General features: G+C 34.3%; 2 protein-coding genes across 3 annotated transcripts in view; both read right to left on the bottom strand.

Moving 5' to 3' along the window:
• Positions 1-2,502: 2,502 nt before the first annotated feature.
• crot (carnitine O-octanoyltransferase) lies at positions 2,503-13,861 on the bottom strand. 2 transcript variants are annotated; one of them, XM_016550755.1, is made up of 17 exons: positions 13,647-13,861; positions 13,220-13,353; positions 11,991-12,115; positions 9,021-9,202; positions 8,743-8,867; positions 8,550-8,658; positions 7,785-7,878; positions 7,477-7,602; positions 7,250-7,351; positions 6,431-6,514; positions 6,242-6,349; positions 6,017-6,147; positions 5,806-5,929; positions 4,807-4,885; positions 4,630-4,723; positions 4,400-4,519; positions 2,503-3,689 (listed from the first exon to the last, which is right to left on the bottom strand). In XM_016550755.1, the coding sequence occupies exons 2-17, from the start codon at positions 13,332-13,334 to the stop codon at positions 3,569-3,571; spliced, it is 1,839 nt and encodes a 612-aa protein (XP_016406241.1). In that variant the 5' UTR covers positions 13,335-13,353; positions 13,647-13,861; the 3' UTR covers positions 2,503-3,568. The 2 variants fall into 2 exon arrangements, with proteins under 2 accessions (XP_016406241.1, XP_016406240.1); XM_016550754.1 differs by lacking the exons at positions 11,991-12,115; positions 13,220-13,353; positions 13,647-13,861 and adding exons at positions 9,327-9,451; positions 10,556-10,689; positions 10,983-11,180.
• A 1,004-nt stretch (positions 13,862-14,865) lies between these two features.
• LOC107738874 (acyl-CoA-binding domain-containing protein 7) overlaps positions 14,866-15,720 on the bottom strand; it is a 1,747-nt gene continuing 892 nt past the window's right edge. Inside the window, 4 exon segments of the mRNA XM_074560176.1 lie at positions 14,866-15,178; positions 15,365-15,379; positions 15,382-15,426; positions 15,527-15,644. Of these exon segments, the coding sequence (XP_074416277.1) occupies positions 15,105-15,178; positions 15,365-15,379; positions 15,382-15,426; positions 15,527-15,644 (252 nt within the window). The 3' untranslated portion in view covers positions 14,866-15,104.

Raw genomic sequence — 15,720 nt, 5'->3', positions numbered from 1 at the left:
AAAAAGAAATGCAAGCTCTAAAGGCTGAAAACGTGACTTTGAAGTCTAATATAGCAGAGGCTCAACGTTACACTCGAAGATGGTCCCTCAAATTGCATGGCGTGAATGAGGCTGATGGTGAAAATGTCAGACGGATAACTATCGATGCTCTTGCGAAGGTTGCTCCAGATGTTCAAGACCAGCTTGATCGGGTGGTGGACGTAGCTCATCGTCTTGGTCGTAAATCAACACCACCAAATGCTATTCTTAAGCGACCCATTGTCATTCTCTTCTCGATGCGCCGTTACCGTGATGAGATTTGGAGGGCAGCCAAAAACTCCAGATTTTTACTGGACAACGCTTTACGCATCTCTGAGTTGCTGTCGCCTGAAGACAAAGCGGCAAGAGAGAAACTGTGGCCGAGGGTGAAGAAGGCTAGAGAGGAAGGTAAAAAGGCTGTATTTCGTGGTCCATATGCATACATCGAGGGGAAAAGGATCATGTTTGATAATTATGGGAATCTTTTAACTTATGAACAATTCATGCGAATCCACAGTTTCCCTGTGCATTTTAAGGAATTTAATTCGGTCATTAAAGCTATTCCTCCTACTCTTGTTCATCTTGTTAAAAGTCATATTTACTATAACTCTACAATAATGACAAAACCAAAATTAATTTTAAACGGTCTTGAACTGATTGATAAAAAATGCAATAACAAACATATTTGTACTGTTTTCCAAAAACAAAATAAACACCTAGAGGAAAATTCTTTTGGAACTCTATTATTGATAATATTAATTGGAAGACTGCTTGGTTAACCCCCTTTAAATATTGTATCAATAACAAAACTAAAGAAATACATTTTAAAATTTTGCATACCATCTACCCTGTTAAATCAATAATTTCAAGATACTCTGATATTGATGATTTATGCTCCTTTTGTAAAAATGAGAAAGAGGTGTTATCACATTTATTTTTTGATTGTAAAATTACCCAAAATTTTTGGAAGGAATTGGCAGAATTTATTTTTAATCTAGTAAAGGATAATACTGTTTTTCTTTAAAGGATATTATTGTGTACTATGAAAACAATGTTAACAAAGGTCTTGAATACATTGTTAATTTATTCATATTACTGGCAAAATTTTATATACATAAACAAAAATGCTTAAATTCATCCCCAATATTTAAGGTATTTTTAGTGGAATTTGATTGTTTTATATCTTCTCTGAAATTGTTAAAAAACAGAAAGTCATTAACATGTTTAAAATATTATGACATTATTTTCAGTGCCCGTTACTAATTAATGTCACACTTTGTATAGCACTGACTGTCTTATGCTATGCTCTGTTTGTTATTTGTTCTATTTTCATTAATAAAAAATAAAAAAAATAAAAAATAAAAACAAAGGGGAAACCGGAGGCTGCCCATTCAAACCAGCGCAGATTCGGCTACATAAGGAGCTTAAAAGGTCATCTTGTTGTGATAGGTGCCAGAATCGATGTAATACAGCCTCAAATTAGAAATTTAATCGCATATCTGCTGCCACTGCCAGACAAAAAACCGACTACAGCTGTGGTTACACGCGATAAAACGAGCAGACTGGACAGAAACGATCGTCAAAAATGCTCGCGTTTGCAGTGCACACTTCTTATCAGAAAAGCTTCAATAAAGTATTGTCTTTTGTTGTTATGGGCGCGTCTACAGATTTCTTGCCATATGTCTATGTTTCTTGCATCTCACGACTATGTCGTGTATGAAATAATGTCTGTGTGCATGTGTATAAAACAACAAACGGACGATTTATATATAATCATTTGTAATTGTATATACATTGTTGTGATTAATTGTGGCTGGAACAATAATGTAGCTGTAAAAATAGTTGCCTGCTGAAACTGAAATGTATATACATCTTCATCATGACTAGATTGACACGGTGAGTTTGTCTTTACTATACACATTAGATGTGATCCACCTCATAGTAACAATCCTGTCAGATCGTCCATCCTTTGAGTGAGAGTGTAACGTTACAGGTCGGCCGATCTGGTTTCGTGGTTAAAGTTAACCTTTTCGACATGTTTCCGTGTTGTCCTTGCTCAGCAATAGCATGGACGCGATGTTATCTGGGGGTTTAGCAAAAGGAGAGTGGGACGGTGGGCGGTGCTCGGGGGGTGGTGACTGAAGGCGGTGACTGTGTAGTTCTGACGTCAACTTTTTACGGAAGTCACAACGGTTCGTGAAAAATAGCTAGAACTTTAAGCAGGCTGTGTGCTTTTTACTGTGGACGTACTGTTTTGAAACTTATATGGTAGTTAAATAGCCCCTAGACCTCAGTAATCGTGAAAAAAGCCAGGAAATGTCAGTTTTGACAATATGGGACCTTTAAACAAGCATTTAGATTTGAGAGCTGTAATCACTTTAATATATATTTACAATCAACGCACATTTCAGAGACGCCAGTCTCAAGACTGCAACAATCGAAAACAATCAGGCATGTTTGAGGCCATAAATGATAAAGCAAGTGGACAAATGCAATTCTTACACAAATACATGGATTATTCACACCATATGAATACTCAGTGGCAATGTTTACAATTTCTTTTACAGGTAATGGCGACAAGCAAACTTGTGTTCTTGGTCAATTTGTGGGCAATTCACATTCAAATCTACATGCATGCATGACAAAATTTGCCATTCAAAATAACAGCTGGAAAAGATTTAAGGTCCTATGATGAAGGAAGCAGCCTGTAATATCTGAACTAATTGAAATTTCAGGAACATTTATTCAGTGTTTCCCAATATCTAGGAAAGCAGTGCAAAATAAACCTACATTTCTTAACAAACAGTAAAATGTTTTTACATAAGCATGTACATCTTCAATATAAAAACATTCATTTATATCCTATTGGTTCAAAACGATTCTAGTGCAATAAGCCTTCAAGTTGGAAAAAGCCACATGATAGTAGAACATTTTCAAATTAAGAAAATAAAGAGGAATTATCTTTCTGCATTATACTTGCACTGTTGCATTGATTTGTGCATTAACAGTATATCTATTGTGTATGTGTGCAAGAAGTGAATAACAGGTCAAGATGAACTTCCACACTTGATGAAGTTCATCTAAAATCACATTGTTTAATGTCTCTCTCTAGTGGACTTATGATGCATGAGCATCCTGTGACATTATACAGTTTCACAGGTCTACAGTTAACAGGAAGCAATACTGCTAATGTAGCAAAAACTGTAGGTTAAAAATCATGCAGCCCCTCAGAGGAGGATTTCCTGATTGAAGTGATTCAGAGATGACTAACTGAAGGCACGTGAGAGTTTAAAGCACCTGCTGTACTAAATCCAGATTCTTTCTGAAAATGTCTGGTCATTTCTCAAACAAATGTCACATTTCTTCACAATTCGACTCTATCTAATGTATATATTCTGGATATGACCGAACAAGAGAGTATATGAACCGTTGTAAATTCACAGCATGGTAGATCTGTCTAAAGGCAAGGTCATGTCTGAGACAGCAGCCCTTTTGCTCCTGTCCTATGGCATAACTAAAGCAGTGAGGTTACTTCCCAGAATGCTCTGCTTCACAGCTGGGACTGGGTAGTGACGTGCATGATGTCATGTAAAGAGGTGCAGAGGTTCTGAAACAGGGTTTCAGCATCTGTCTCTGGGTTGGACTTCCAAGCGGTGCAGGACGCAACAATTCTGAGAATAAAGAATAAATTAAATCTAGAATTTAATTAAATTAGACCAATATAACAATACATTATAATTAACATGCCAGAAGAAATTATAATACACTACTGGTCAAACGTTTAGAATAATTAAGATTTTTAAAAGTCTTTTATGCTCACCAAGGCTAAATTAATTTGATAAAAAATACAGTAATATTGTGAAATATTATTAACATTTAAACTAACTGTTTTCTAATTAATTAGATTTAAAATGTCATTTATTGCTGTGATAGCAAAGCTGAATTTTCAGCTGATTTGGTGCTCAAATATTAATAATGGTTCTTATTATCAATGGTGAAAACTGTTTTTGCTCCTTAATATTTTTGTGGAAACCATGATAAATTTTTTCAGGTTTTTTTTTTTTTTGATAGAAAGTTCAAAAGAGCAGCATTTATTTGAAATGGAAATGTTTTGTAACATTATAGATGTATTTACTCAAACTGTTTACTGCTACTGTTAACAGTTTTTTGTTATTAATTGAATGCATCCTTACTGAATAAAAGTATTAATTGTTTTTAATATTACCCCAAACTTTTGAATAGAATTCTAAAATATATTGTAATACAGTATATAAAATGCATATATAAAATGTGATAACATGTGAAATAATATTTCAAAAATATAAAAAATATAAATATTTGTATCCTTTTTTTTAAATGGCATAAACTGATATGAACCAACCTGTCATCACGAATGCGGTAGAAAACCCCATATCCGTGTGGCACCATGGGTGCAACTGCTCCCAGTACAGTGGTGTAGCCCACCAGACTAGTGGAAAGCACAAAACTCCCCCCTCCTCCACTGCAAATACAGAGCGACACTAGAGGGGCTGCAGTGAACTGCCTTTACAGCAATACACACAAAACAATACACTGGCAATGAACCATGGGAATTAAAGTGTTGGGCCAGACCTCTTAGTATAGAGCGGATCCATGTAGAGTTCAGGCACAGGAAGACCCTCCTCCTTGGCAATCAGGTATAAGCCCAGGAGGTGTCTGTCAAAGCCTGTGCAAAGATCATTCAAATATTTGTCCCTGCCATATTATCCATTACACAATGTAAATATTATTACATTGACAAACACAAACCTCTTCCATCCTGTGCCTCTGCCATCAGTTTGTTATGTTTGCTGAAGGCTGCATTTAAAGCTTGTCTTTTCTCTTCAGTCTGTGTAAAAAAGACAAAGAAGCCATCAAAGCAAACCAAATGTCAAGAACAGTGGTTCTCAACCAGGGGCCTCAGCAAACTTCCATGACTTAAAGCTATTTAAAATAAGAGAAAATAATTAAAGATGCACTAAAACAATTAAAACTTAAGATATTTCTTATTTTATTCATCTGCTCAATTGTTTTTTTTTTCTTTGAAGAACCAGTGTTCCCATGCTCTCTGAAAACCTGGATATATGGTATCCTAATTTTAAGTTCTGAAATATTTATTCGGGTGGAAATTTTTAGTAAAAATATTTTCAAATATTAGCCAGTAAAAAGTAAAAAAAAAAGTAAAAAAGAAAATAAAAACGCCCAATGAACAGATTCAGCTCTTGAAACTTAGCCCTAACCTAGCCCCAACCCTAGAATTCTGAAACTTGTTTTAATTTAATTATAACTAGCAAATGTTCCAGAGGAAACCAATATATACAGTTCATACCCAAAAATAAAATTTCTACCTTGTCCTCCCAAAACTGTATGATTTTTCCTCCATGAAATACAAAAGGAAAAATTTAGCACAATGTCCAAGCTGCTCTTTTCCAATTAAAGAAAGGGGGGAAAAAAACAATAAAAAAGGTCAGCTATATTCCAAAGATACCATACGACCATATGACAGCTTTGTATGAGCACCAGACGGAAATTTAAATCGTTATTTGCTAAAAATCTTTGCCACAACGCTGCAGACACCTTCACGCCACTGTAATATAGAGCACAAGCCATAACTTTATGATACTCTTATTTACTTAATTTACTTATTTAAATTTACTTTGACCGTAAGGTAAAGGATGGGTCATACAGGTTTGGAGGATGAGTAAATGATGACAGCATTTGAATTTTCGGCCGAACTAAACCTTTATTTATTACACATAAGGCACTCACAGTGGCTGTAGGGTTCAACATGTTTCTGCACCAGTGCTGGGCCTCCACAGTGCAGGGCCTCATGGTCTCTGTACGGCCATGAAAGAAACGCCGTGTGGTGGCAGTCTCATAACAACTACCAGACCTGAGAACGACAGAGAGAAGGATGCCAGACTTAGCAAGAGCTGAAGTGTTTTGATTTTTCAGTTAGGAAGCTATCTGACACACGTACTTTCCGTGTAGCCTGTAGTACGCTAACTGGAGAGCCAGCTGTACAAAAGTGTCAGGGTGAAGCTTTCTCTTCTTAATGGCTGCTTTTCCAAATGAGCTGAAGGCATAGCTGACAATCTGCAGGTCCTGAGACTGTAGATACAGATGCTTTGAGATTAAAACTAAAAACCACGTCTGTTTGTATTAAAGCATTACGGGATTGTATAACAAAGACTGTGTTACTTACACTTTTGGTGTATTGTTCTTTAGCCAGGGCTATGTCTCTCCTCACCCGCTCATCCACAGTGAATATCAGCTCCTCCGGGACAGGCATCTCACGCATAACCTCTGAACCCTGGGAGTCACATCATAATTTCAACATGCACATTCACGTATATAAAATGACATACACAAATATACATAAATGCAGTCTTACCTTCCACACTCCACCACAGGCCCTCAATTTTTGATCTACGTAATATCCATTAGATACCAAAACCATGGCATCATATGGCGCATGCTTTAAAACAAACAAAGACATATACAATAATGACATTAAAATGTGATTATTATTCAATTAGGTATTTATATCATGACTAACATAGACATGGACTGCAATAACTACTGGTAATATTCTGACTAGAAAATTGTATTCATCAACATAATGTCATATTTGGAATAAATGCACACAGTGCAACATAATTACACCTTATTTCACTTAACACTGTGTGTGTGTGTGATATAATTATTATTCAAAGATAAGATTTTTAAAACATTTTTTGAAAGAAGTCTCTTATGATCTCAGAGGCTGCATTAATTTCAATCAAAATACAGTAAGAATAATAGAACACAGAATAATATAATACAGAAATACAGTATGAATCGTGAAATTTTATTACAATTTTAAATCGGAAAAAAAAGTAGCTGTTTAAGTAGTCGGTACTCCAAAAATCGATTAATTATTAAAATTCTATTATTATCAATGCTGAAAACAGTTGCTTAATATTGTTGTGGAACGCATGATACATATTTTCATGATTCTTTGATATATTAAAAGTTCAAAAGCATTTATTTGACATAGAATATGTAAATGCAATGTAACTTTAAAAAGTCACTTTTGATCAATTTACTGCATCCTTTCTGAATAAATCTATTACTTTTTTAAATCATATTGATCCCAAACTTTTGAACAGAAGTGTATGTAAAAATATACACAAATTCTAAAAATGCTGCAATAATCAATGTTTGTATTTACATCACAGTTAGAAGCAAAGGTCCCATTAGAAAAGCAGATCAGATTGTAAGATTTATCACCCCAGCGGATCGTGGGGTCACCAGTCAATGCCAGGTGGGTCAACTATCAAAAGAGAGAGAGAAATCTTTGTAAAAATGGCTGAAAAAGAAACTTAATATCATACAAATACAGTATCTGAGTGACATTCATGACTGTCCTCATACAAGAGCGTATGTATTGTGCTCAACCTGTGTGTAGTTTTCAGGGGTGGAATAGGGCTTGGCATCGTCCAGGGCGAGCACAAATAAAGAGCTCTGAATGGTCTCTAGTATGGTCTTATTCACAGGATCAATGGAGATCAGATATTCCCGAGCCTGAAGAGAATCCCATCATCATAACCATTCAATACACTATTAAACACAGATTTATAAACTGTCAGTGAAACTGTAGTGAAGGTCCTTTGTCCATCCTTTGTACTGTAGAATGTCAGGTGGAGTTCATTTGCATACTGCACTGTGATTGGTTGTGGTGCTCCCGTGGGGGGCGTGGCTCTTACCTTAGCCCAGCGCGTCCTTTCTTCAGTGGTGAGAGCGCTCACTCCATCCCCCTCCAGCTCTCCATCACAGCATTCTTTAATGTAAGTCAGCTGCCTAAAGAACACAAGGGCTATGTGTGGAATAGCATGCTGCTTTGCTGCAGTATATAGTATGCATACTGTGCACATTACATATAGTACACTACCATCCAAAAGTTTTGGTCAGTAAGACATGTTAATGTTTTTGAAAGAAGTCTCTTATGCTCGTTTATTTGGCTGCATTTATTTGATCAAAAATAGACCAAAACTGTAATATTGTGAAATATTATAATGTTTTCTATTATAAAATAATTTCTGTGGATGCAAATTACTCCAGTCTTCAGTGTCACATGATCCTTCAGAAATCATTCTAATATGCTGATTTGGTGTTCAAGAAACATTTCTTATAGTCAGTGTAGAATTTGGAAAGCATTTGGAGAAAAATGCAAATTTACTTTAAACATTTTCATTTCCAGTATGTTGAAGAATTTAACATGTAACATGATGACAATAATGTAGCATACTACTATATGAAGTATTTATCATGCAATACTGTTTGGAATAACAGTAGGCAGTATACTGTGAATACTCTGCAGTATTCAGGAAGTAGTATTCTAGTATTCCATGCGGAACACAGCCAAGAACAATGAATGTGCATAATCACACAAAATGAAGACATATAGATTACACTGGATCAATAAAACCAACCCACTGAATCACTGAAAACTAGGACGCTTGGCACTATACCTCAACAGCTCTGGGGGAGTGAGGATACGGCCATCACAGAGAGCATCAAATGTGAAGACCCTCCCACGACACATCACTATCATGTGAGAAGGGCAGGGTCCTTCACTCTCTACAACACACAGAGATCACACATGCAGCATAAAGGAACGTATGGATGCATTTATGCATACAAACAAGAACGCATATGCCTAACCTGTTTTGAAGAAGTTGAGGATGGTGTCTTTATTGACGCCAGGCACTTTGCAGGTGCAGAAGAGCATGCGGAACTGATCCATGTCAAAGGGCATCGCTCCTGCTTTATGAACGGCCAGCCTCTCCCTGATGAGTATCAGCAAATACAAACAAATAGCCATATTACGTACTTAATACATTACTGATGCAGATAACAACAAGCCATTCGCAATCAGAAATACTTTTGAAAGACATTTACTACACTGGCTTGTTTCTTTGTTCACACAGGCGATCACTTACGTGCGGATAAGTTCCCAGTACTGGAGGGTGAACCACAAATTCAAGCTGGTCCTCTCCAGTTGTGTGCCATCACGTACAGGCCAGCAGTGCTCCACGTAGGCTGTAGGTCCTCCAAAATTCACATTGAGCTGAGAGGGGACGCGCACCTCTAGATACGCTGTGTCCAGCCACCAGTCCTCAAGCTGAAGAAGAACAAACGAGAAATAATGTCTATAAACTACACATGAAAATACATGCCATGAGTTAAGTGATTCATTAGTCTGGCTCAAACAGAGCGGTGCAAAAAGAAAAAAAGTGGCCTACTACCCAGTTGCGCCTGCTCTTGGCTCTCTTCAGAAGCTTTTGATGTAGCTGCTGTCCAATGCCCTCCTCAAAGCGTTTCACAATGGCCACTGTGGCTCGAAACTCCTCCTCAGATGCAAAAGGTTTTACTGGAGAAATAATAATAATAACAACAAATCAAATTCAATTCCAGATTTTTCCCTGCAAGGTGAACATGTATTTTACTCATTGCCCTATAAAACAAACTGAATGTCTTTTCTATATATATTATTTAGTAATACTACCTTAATAATACCCAATAGAAGTTGCAAAACATAAAGGTACAATTTTTCTTTTTTTTTTTTTTATGTTAATACTTTACTTTAATGCAACAATCTATAAGTGAATCATTCAGTTAAATATTTTAGTTTAAAATGGGGCTTTGTGTTGGTCACAAATCTGACCAACAATGTTTTGTTAATGTTTGAGCAATAATCCATTAATAATATCTTTTAAATATTACATGTACAAATTGTGGTATTTTATAATATAAACTACCATAATTTGTACATGTAATATTTAAAGTTCCATAAAAGTAAACAAAAAAAATAATATAAATATAAATTAAATATAATAATACATATAAATGCTATCTTTTCTGTAAACTTTATAACATTGACACAGGCCAGTGTCATTTTAGTATTATTTACTACTATAGTTTTTTTATTTATTTATTGATTGTTTTTTTTTACATTTTAAATCAGTTTATAATTTTTGTTTACAGTCTTAATTTTAGTAATTGTTTCATCATTTTATTTTATGTTTTAAACTACTTCTATATAGCTTTATTTTTATTATCATTTAATTTTTTCATTTTAGTTTTGTTAATTTTAGTACTTTAATGTAAATATTTATAGTGTGTGTTTGTGCGTTTGCCTAATTTCAATGAACAAAAATGACGTTTAATCACTGACCTACAATAGAAAAAGATTATATAGACGAGTGTTTTTAATAGAAGGACAAACTGAAATAGCCCTGGTTGTGCCTGAATTTAATATTTAAAATGTTAACATGAAATCAGTGCAGTCTGCACTTTAATTTATAGTCAACAACTTCATGTAAAGGCCATCAACAACTCTTTTTTTTTTCTTTTAAGCAAATTGTACTCACAAATGTTCCCAGTTAAATGAAACAGGTTAATAACACTCCTATCCCATGTAACAGATCAAATAGTGAGCAGAATGCAGGTTTGTGCTGGAGAGTTTGTGTCTAACCTGCATGCAGGTATTTGTTGAGTGAGTCGTGTAGATCCGGCACAGGTAGAGCAGACAGGCTGCTCTGATACTGAAATGTCCGTTCCGCAGTGGACTCGAGCACCTGATTATCCATTATTACTGGACTGATTCAACTGAGAATCAAATCAGACGAATACTCAGAACGACTCAGTGGCAGCTTGTCCAATCGTAATGTATCAGATTACAAATACACTTCTGCACAATCTGTGTTTACCCCTCCCTCCTAGAGACGTGCACTTGACTTTCAGTGCAGGATTCACTCTGGATTTAAGTAATGCATAAACAAATTACTGAAATCCCTTCATCATGCATATACATAATCAAAAAATTCAAAACACTACAAAAACATATGCAGGTCATGATGAACACACATAATGTAAACAGAAACATTGTCGAAGTGACTAACCTCAGTGAGACAAGAGACTGTAGCAATGCAGAAACAGAAACGGCTATAAACTGCACGAGTGAAACGGAGTCTTGCTACTTTACTGAAGAACCTCGAAGTGTACATTCAACACCAGATCGGGAATCGCTCCCGTTACCTTTGCCCTAATTACTGAACGTGAAGTTAAAACAGTAACAATGACTCGATCAAACATGGCTGCCTGCCTGAACAGATTTCAAAATAAACGTCGGCGAGCAGTGAAGGAATGAATGAAATGTTCTGTTCATTTTTAGACTAAATAAATATTTTCAGACATTTCTGAATGTTTTTCACTAACACAAAAAGCGCTGTTAGTAATTCTTTAATAAATGTGTGTGGTTAGAACAAAATCATTATTTTCAAAAACGTTTTGAAACTTACAGATCTATTGATTGATTCATTCAAATATCATCAATCACGAATGTCATTAAATTTTCCTTAGGAAACCTCAATTTAACATAAAACATCAATTTCCATGAAAAGTCCTAATGTGTGATTTAAAAAAAAAAGTATTTTGTAAAAAAACAATATCAAAATAATCTTTAATGCAGAAATTGAAAATATGTTTATCATAAAATGCATTTAAGCCATTCTTTGTTTGATTTACTTTCTTTAATGTACTTTTTAATACCTTAAATTATCCAGACAAGAATAATGATGGTCACATCATTGACTAGGCTATATATAAAAATATATAAACAACTTTTTACCTGGAAAAAAATGTTTATAAAGTTTTATAATAAATAAATAATAATAAAGGGAGAGAGAAAGATAAATAATTAAATGGGTACATCAACTATAAAATAACAACAAAAATTATTGAATATCTAGATATGCTGTGTCCAGCCACCAGTCTTCAAGCTGAAGAAGAACAAATGCCAGGTTCAAATAAAGTCTATAAACTACATACGAAAATACATGGCAGTTAAGTGATTCCATAGTCTGGCTCAAACAGAACGGTGCGCAAAAAAACAAAAAAAGTCCTATTACCCAGTTGCGCCTGCTCTTGGCTCTCTTCAGAAGCTTTTGATGTAGCTGCTGTCCAATGCCCTCCTCAAAGCGTTTCACAATGGCCACTGTGGCTCGAAACTCCTCCTCAGATGCAAAAGGTTTTACTGGAGAAATAATAATAATAACAACAAATCAAATTCAATTCCAGATTTTTCCCTGCAAGGTGAACATGTATTTTACTCATTGCCCTATAAAACAAACTGAATGTCTTTTCTATATATATTATTTAGTAATACTACCTTAATAATACCCAATAGAAGTTGCAAAACATAAAGGTACAATTTTTCTTTTTTTTTTTTTTATGTTAATACTTTACTTTAATGCAACAATCTATAAGTGAATCATTCAGTTAAATATTTTAGTTTAAAATGGGGCTTTGTGTTGGTCACAAATCTGACCAACAATGTTTTGTTAATGTTTGAGCAATAATCCATTAATAATATCTTTTAAATATTACATGTACAAATTGTGGTATTTTATAATATAAACTACCATAATTTGTACATGTAATATTTAAAGTTCCATAAAAGTAAACAAAAAAAATAATATAAATATAAATTAAATATAATAATACATATAAATGCTATCTTTTCTGTAAACTTTATAACATTGACACAGGCCAGTGTCATTTTAGTATTATTTACTACTATAGTTTTTTTATTTATTTATTGATTGTTTTTTTTTACATTTTAAATCAGTTTATAATTTTTGTTTACAGTCTTAATTTTAGTAATTGTTTCATCATTTTATTTTATGTTTTAAACTACTTCTATATAGCTTTATTTTTATTATCATTTAATTTTTTCATTTTAGTTTTGTTAATTTTAGTACTTTAATGTAAATATTTATAGTGTGTGTTTGTGCGTTTGCCTAATTTCAATGAACAAAAATGACGTTTAATCACTGACCTACAATAGAAAAAGATTATATAGACGAGTGTTTTTAATAGAAGGACAAACTGAAATAGCCCTGGTTGTGCCTGAATTTAATATTTAAAATGTTAACATGAAATCAGTGCAGTCTGCACTTTAATTTATAGTCAACAACTTCATGTAAAGGCCATCAACAACTCTTTTTTTTTTCTTTTAAGCAAATTGTACTCACAAATGTTCCCAGTTAAATGAAACAGGTTAATAACACTCCTATCCCATGTAACAGATCAAATAGTGAGCAGAATGCAGGTTTGTGCTGGAGAGTTTGTGTCTAACCTGCATGCAGGTATTTGTTGAGTGAGTCGTGTAGATCCGGCACAGGTAGAGCAGACAGGCTGCTCTGATACTGAAATGTCCGTTCCGCAGTGGACTCGAGCACCTGATTATCCATTATTACTGGACTGATTCAACTGAGAATCAAATCAGACGAATACTCAGAACGACTCAGTGGCAGCTTGTCCAATCGTAATGTATCAGATTACAAATACACTTCTGCACAATCTGTGTTTACCCCTCCCTCCTAGAGACGTGCACTTGACTTTCAGTGCAGGATTCACTCTGGATTTAAGTAATGCATAAACAAATTACTGAAATCCCTTCATCATGCATATACATAATCAAAAAATTCAAAACACTACAAAAACATATGCAGGTCATGATGAACACACATAATGTAAACAGAAACATTGTCGAAGTGACTAACCTCAGTGAGACAAGAGACTGTAGCAATGCAGAAACAGAAACGGCTATAAACTGCACGAGTGAAACGGAGTCTTGCTACTTTACTGAAGAACCTCGAAGTGTACATTCAACACCAGATCGGGAATCGCTCCCGTTACCTTTGCCCTAATTACTGAACGTGAAGTTAAAACAGTAACAATGACTCGATCAAACATGGCTGCCTGCCTGAACAGATTTCAAAATAAACGTCGGCGAGCAGTGAAGGAATGAATGAAATGTTCTGTTCATTTTTAGACTAAATAAATATTTTCAGACATTTCTGAATGTTTTTCACTAACACAAAAAGCGCTGTTAGTAATTCTTTAATAAATGTGTGTGGTTAGAACAAAATCATTATTTTCAAAAACGTTTTGAAACTTACAGATCTATTGATTGATTCATTCAAATATCATCAATCACGAATGTCATTAAATTTTCCTTAGGAAACCTCAATTTAACATAAAACATCAATTTCCATGAAAAGTCCTAATGTGTGATTTAAAAAAAAAAGTATTTTGTAAAAAAACAATATCAAAATAATCTTTAATGCAGAAATTGAAAATATGTTTATCATAAAATGCATTTAAGCCATTCTTTGTTTGATTTACTTTCTTTAATGTACTTTTTAATACCTTAAATTATCCAGACAAGAATAATGATGGTCACATCATTGACTAGGCTATATATAAAAATATATAAACAACTTTTTACCTGGAAAAAAATGTTTATAAAGTTTTATAATAAATAAATAATAATAAAGGGAGAGAGAAAGATAAATAATTAAATGGGTACATCAACTATAAAATAACAACAAAAATTATTGAATAAATAAGAAATTAATTTAATTAAATAAAAAAGTTAATTTAAATAACAGATTCAATTACTGGTTTGTTGCAATTACACCTGTTTGATTCACTCAAGAGTTCTCTGGCATCTGTTCCTGAGTGCCTATTTTCCCCCTGATTTGGCCTGGCCTTGGCAAGATTTCCACATCTTGCATTCTGTATCCGATCCCAAGAGCTGTTGTGATGACTACGCTTCAGTGAGCACACTGAGAGGACAAAGAATCTCTTTGTGTGTAAGGGCACAATTACTGGTCCTCAAGCCTGAGGACTCAGCTAATACTACTGAAGCAATACAAAAAAACTCCCTGCAGAATTTAATATTGTGTTAAGATATGTAAAATAAAGAGAAGAGATTTACCATATTTGGCAACTTTATTTAATTACAAGATTATATTCTTACATCTTTAGGTCTCACCTGACTTGTAATGAGATACAGATAAGTGGTATCTCTATGAAACTAAGTGTCTTATCTTTTAATCTGTTAATCTATATGTTAAAAAGGTTAAAAAATCCTAGATTAATGTTTTAATCTTACAGCTTTTTCTTAGTGAAACTTTAATATCTACTTAAAACTATTAAGTAGATGTTTTCCCCAATCACATTCCATACTTTTCAATGGCTTCCTTGGCCAGGGAAATGTAGGCATTCATGGCGTCATCATTTGACATACCTGTTGGAGAAAAGAGTGACGACTATATGAATCAAGCCATCATCAGAAACATAACTGTAGCTGAGTACAAATCTGAATACAGTTTACATCATAAATACAAACAAGTGCAAGTACATTCCTTTTAATTGCTCGAAAATAATGAAAATATTGAGGGGAAAAAAGCAGGAAAAAACGTTTTTTCCTTACCTTTCCTTGAATTCATGCCTCCCATTTGGCTTTCCCTTTCAAATCCGTTATTCCAGGTTTGTCTGCACAAAACAGAACATACAGATTTGAACTATTAGATCTAAGCCTCAAGCTCAGATGTATGGTTTAATATAACTATTTATAATGGTCTACAACAATTACCAGTATTAATGTCCCCAACGATGGCTTGCTTGTAGAGGCCGTACAAATCCAGCAGCTCTTGGTCTGTAGGTCTGGTCTTCACTTTCTTTACGTTCTCTGCATATTGCTCAAATTCAGCCTACAGCCACAGAGATCATGATTAATTTTTTTCCCCCTGTGATCCTATAACAATATTATTAAGATCGAATGTGTAT

The sequence above is a fragment of the Sinocyclocheilus rhinocerous genome, unplaced genomic scaffold, assembly GCF_001515625.1.
Source record: "Sinocyclocheilus rhinocerous isolate Xijiao unplaced genomic scaffold, SAMN03320098_v1.1 scaffold2059, whole genome shotgun sequence".
Classification (NCBI taxonomy): domain Eukaryota; kingdom Metazoa; phylum Chordata; class Actinopteri; order Cypriniformes; family Cyprinidae; genus Sinocyclocheilus; species Sinocyclocheilus rhinocerous.
This window is presented reverse-complemented; position numbering and strand designations above follow the sequence as displayed.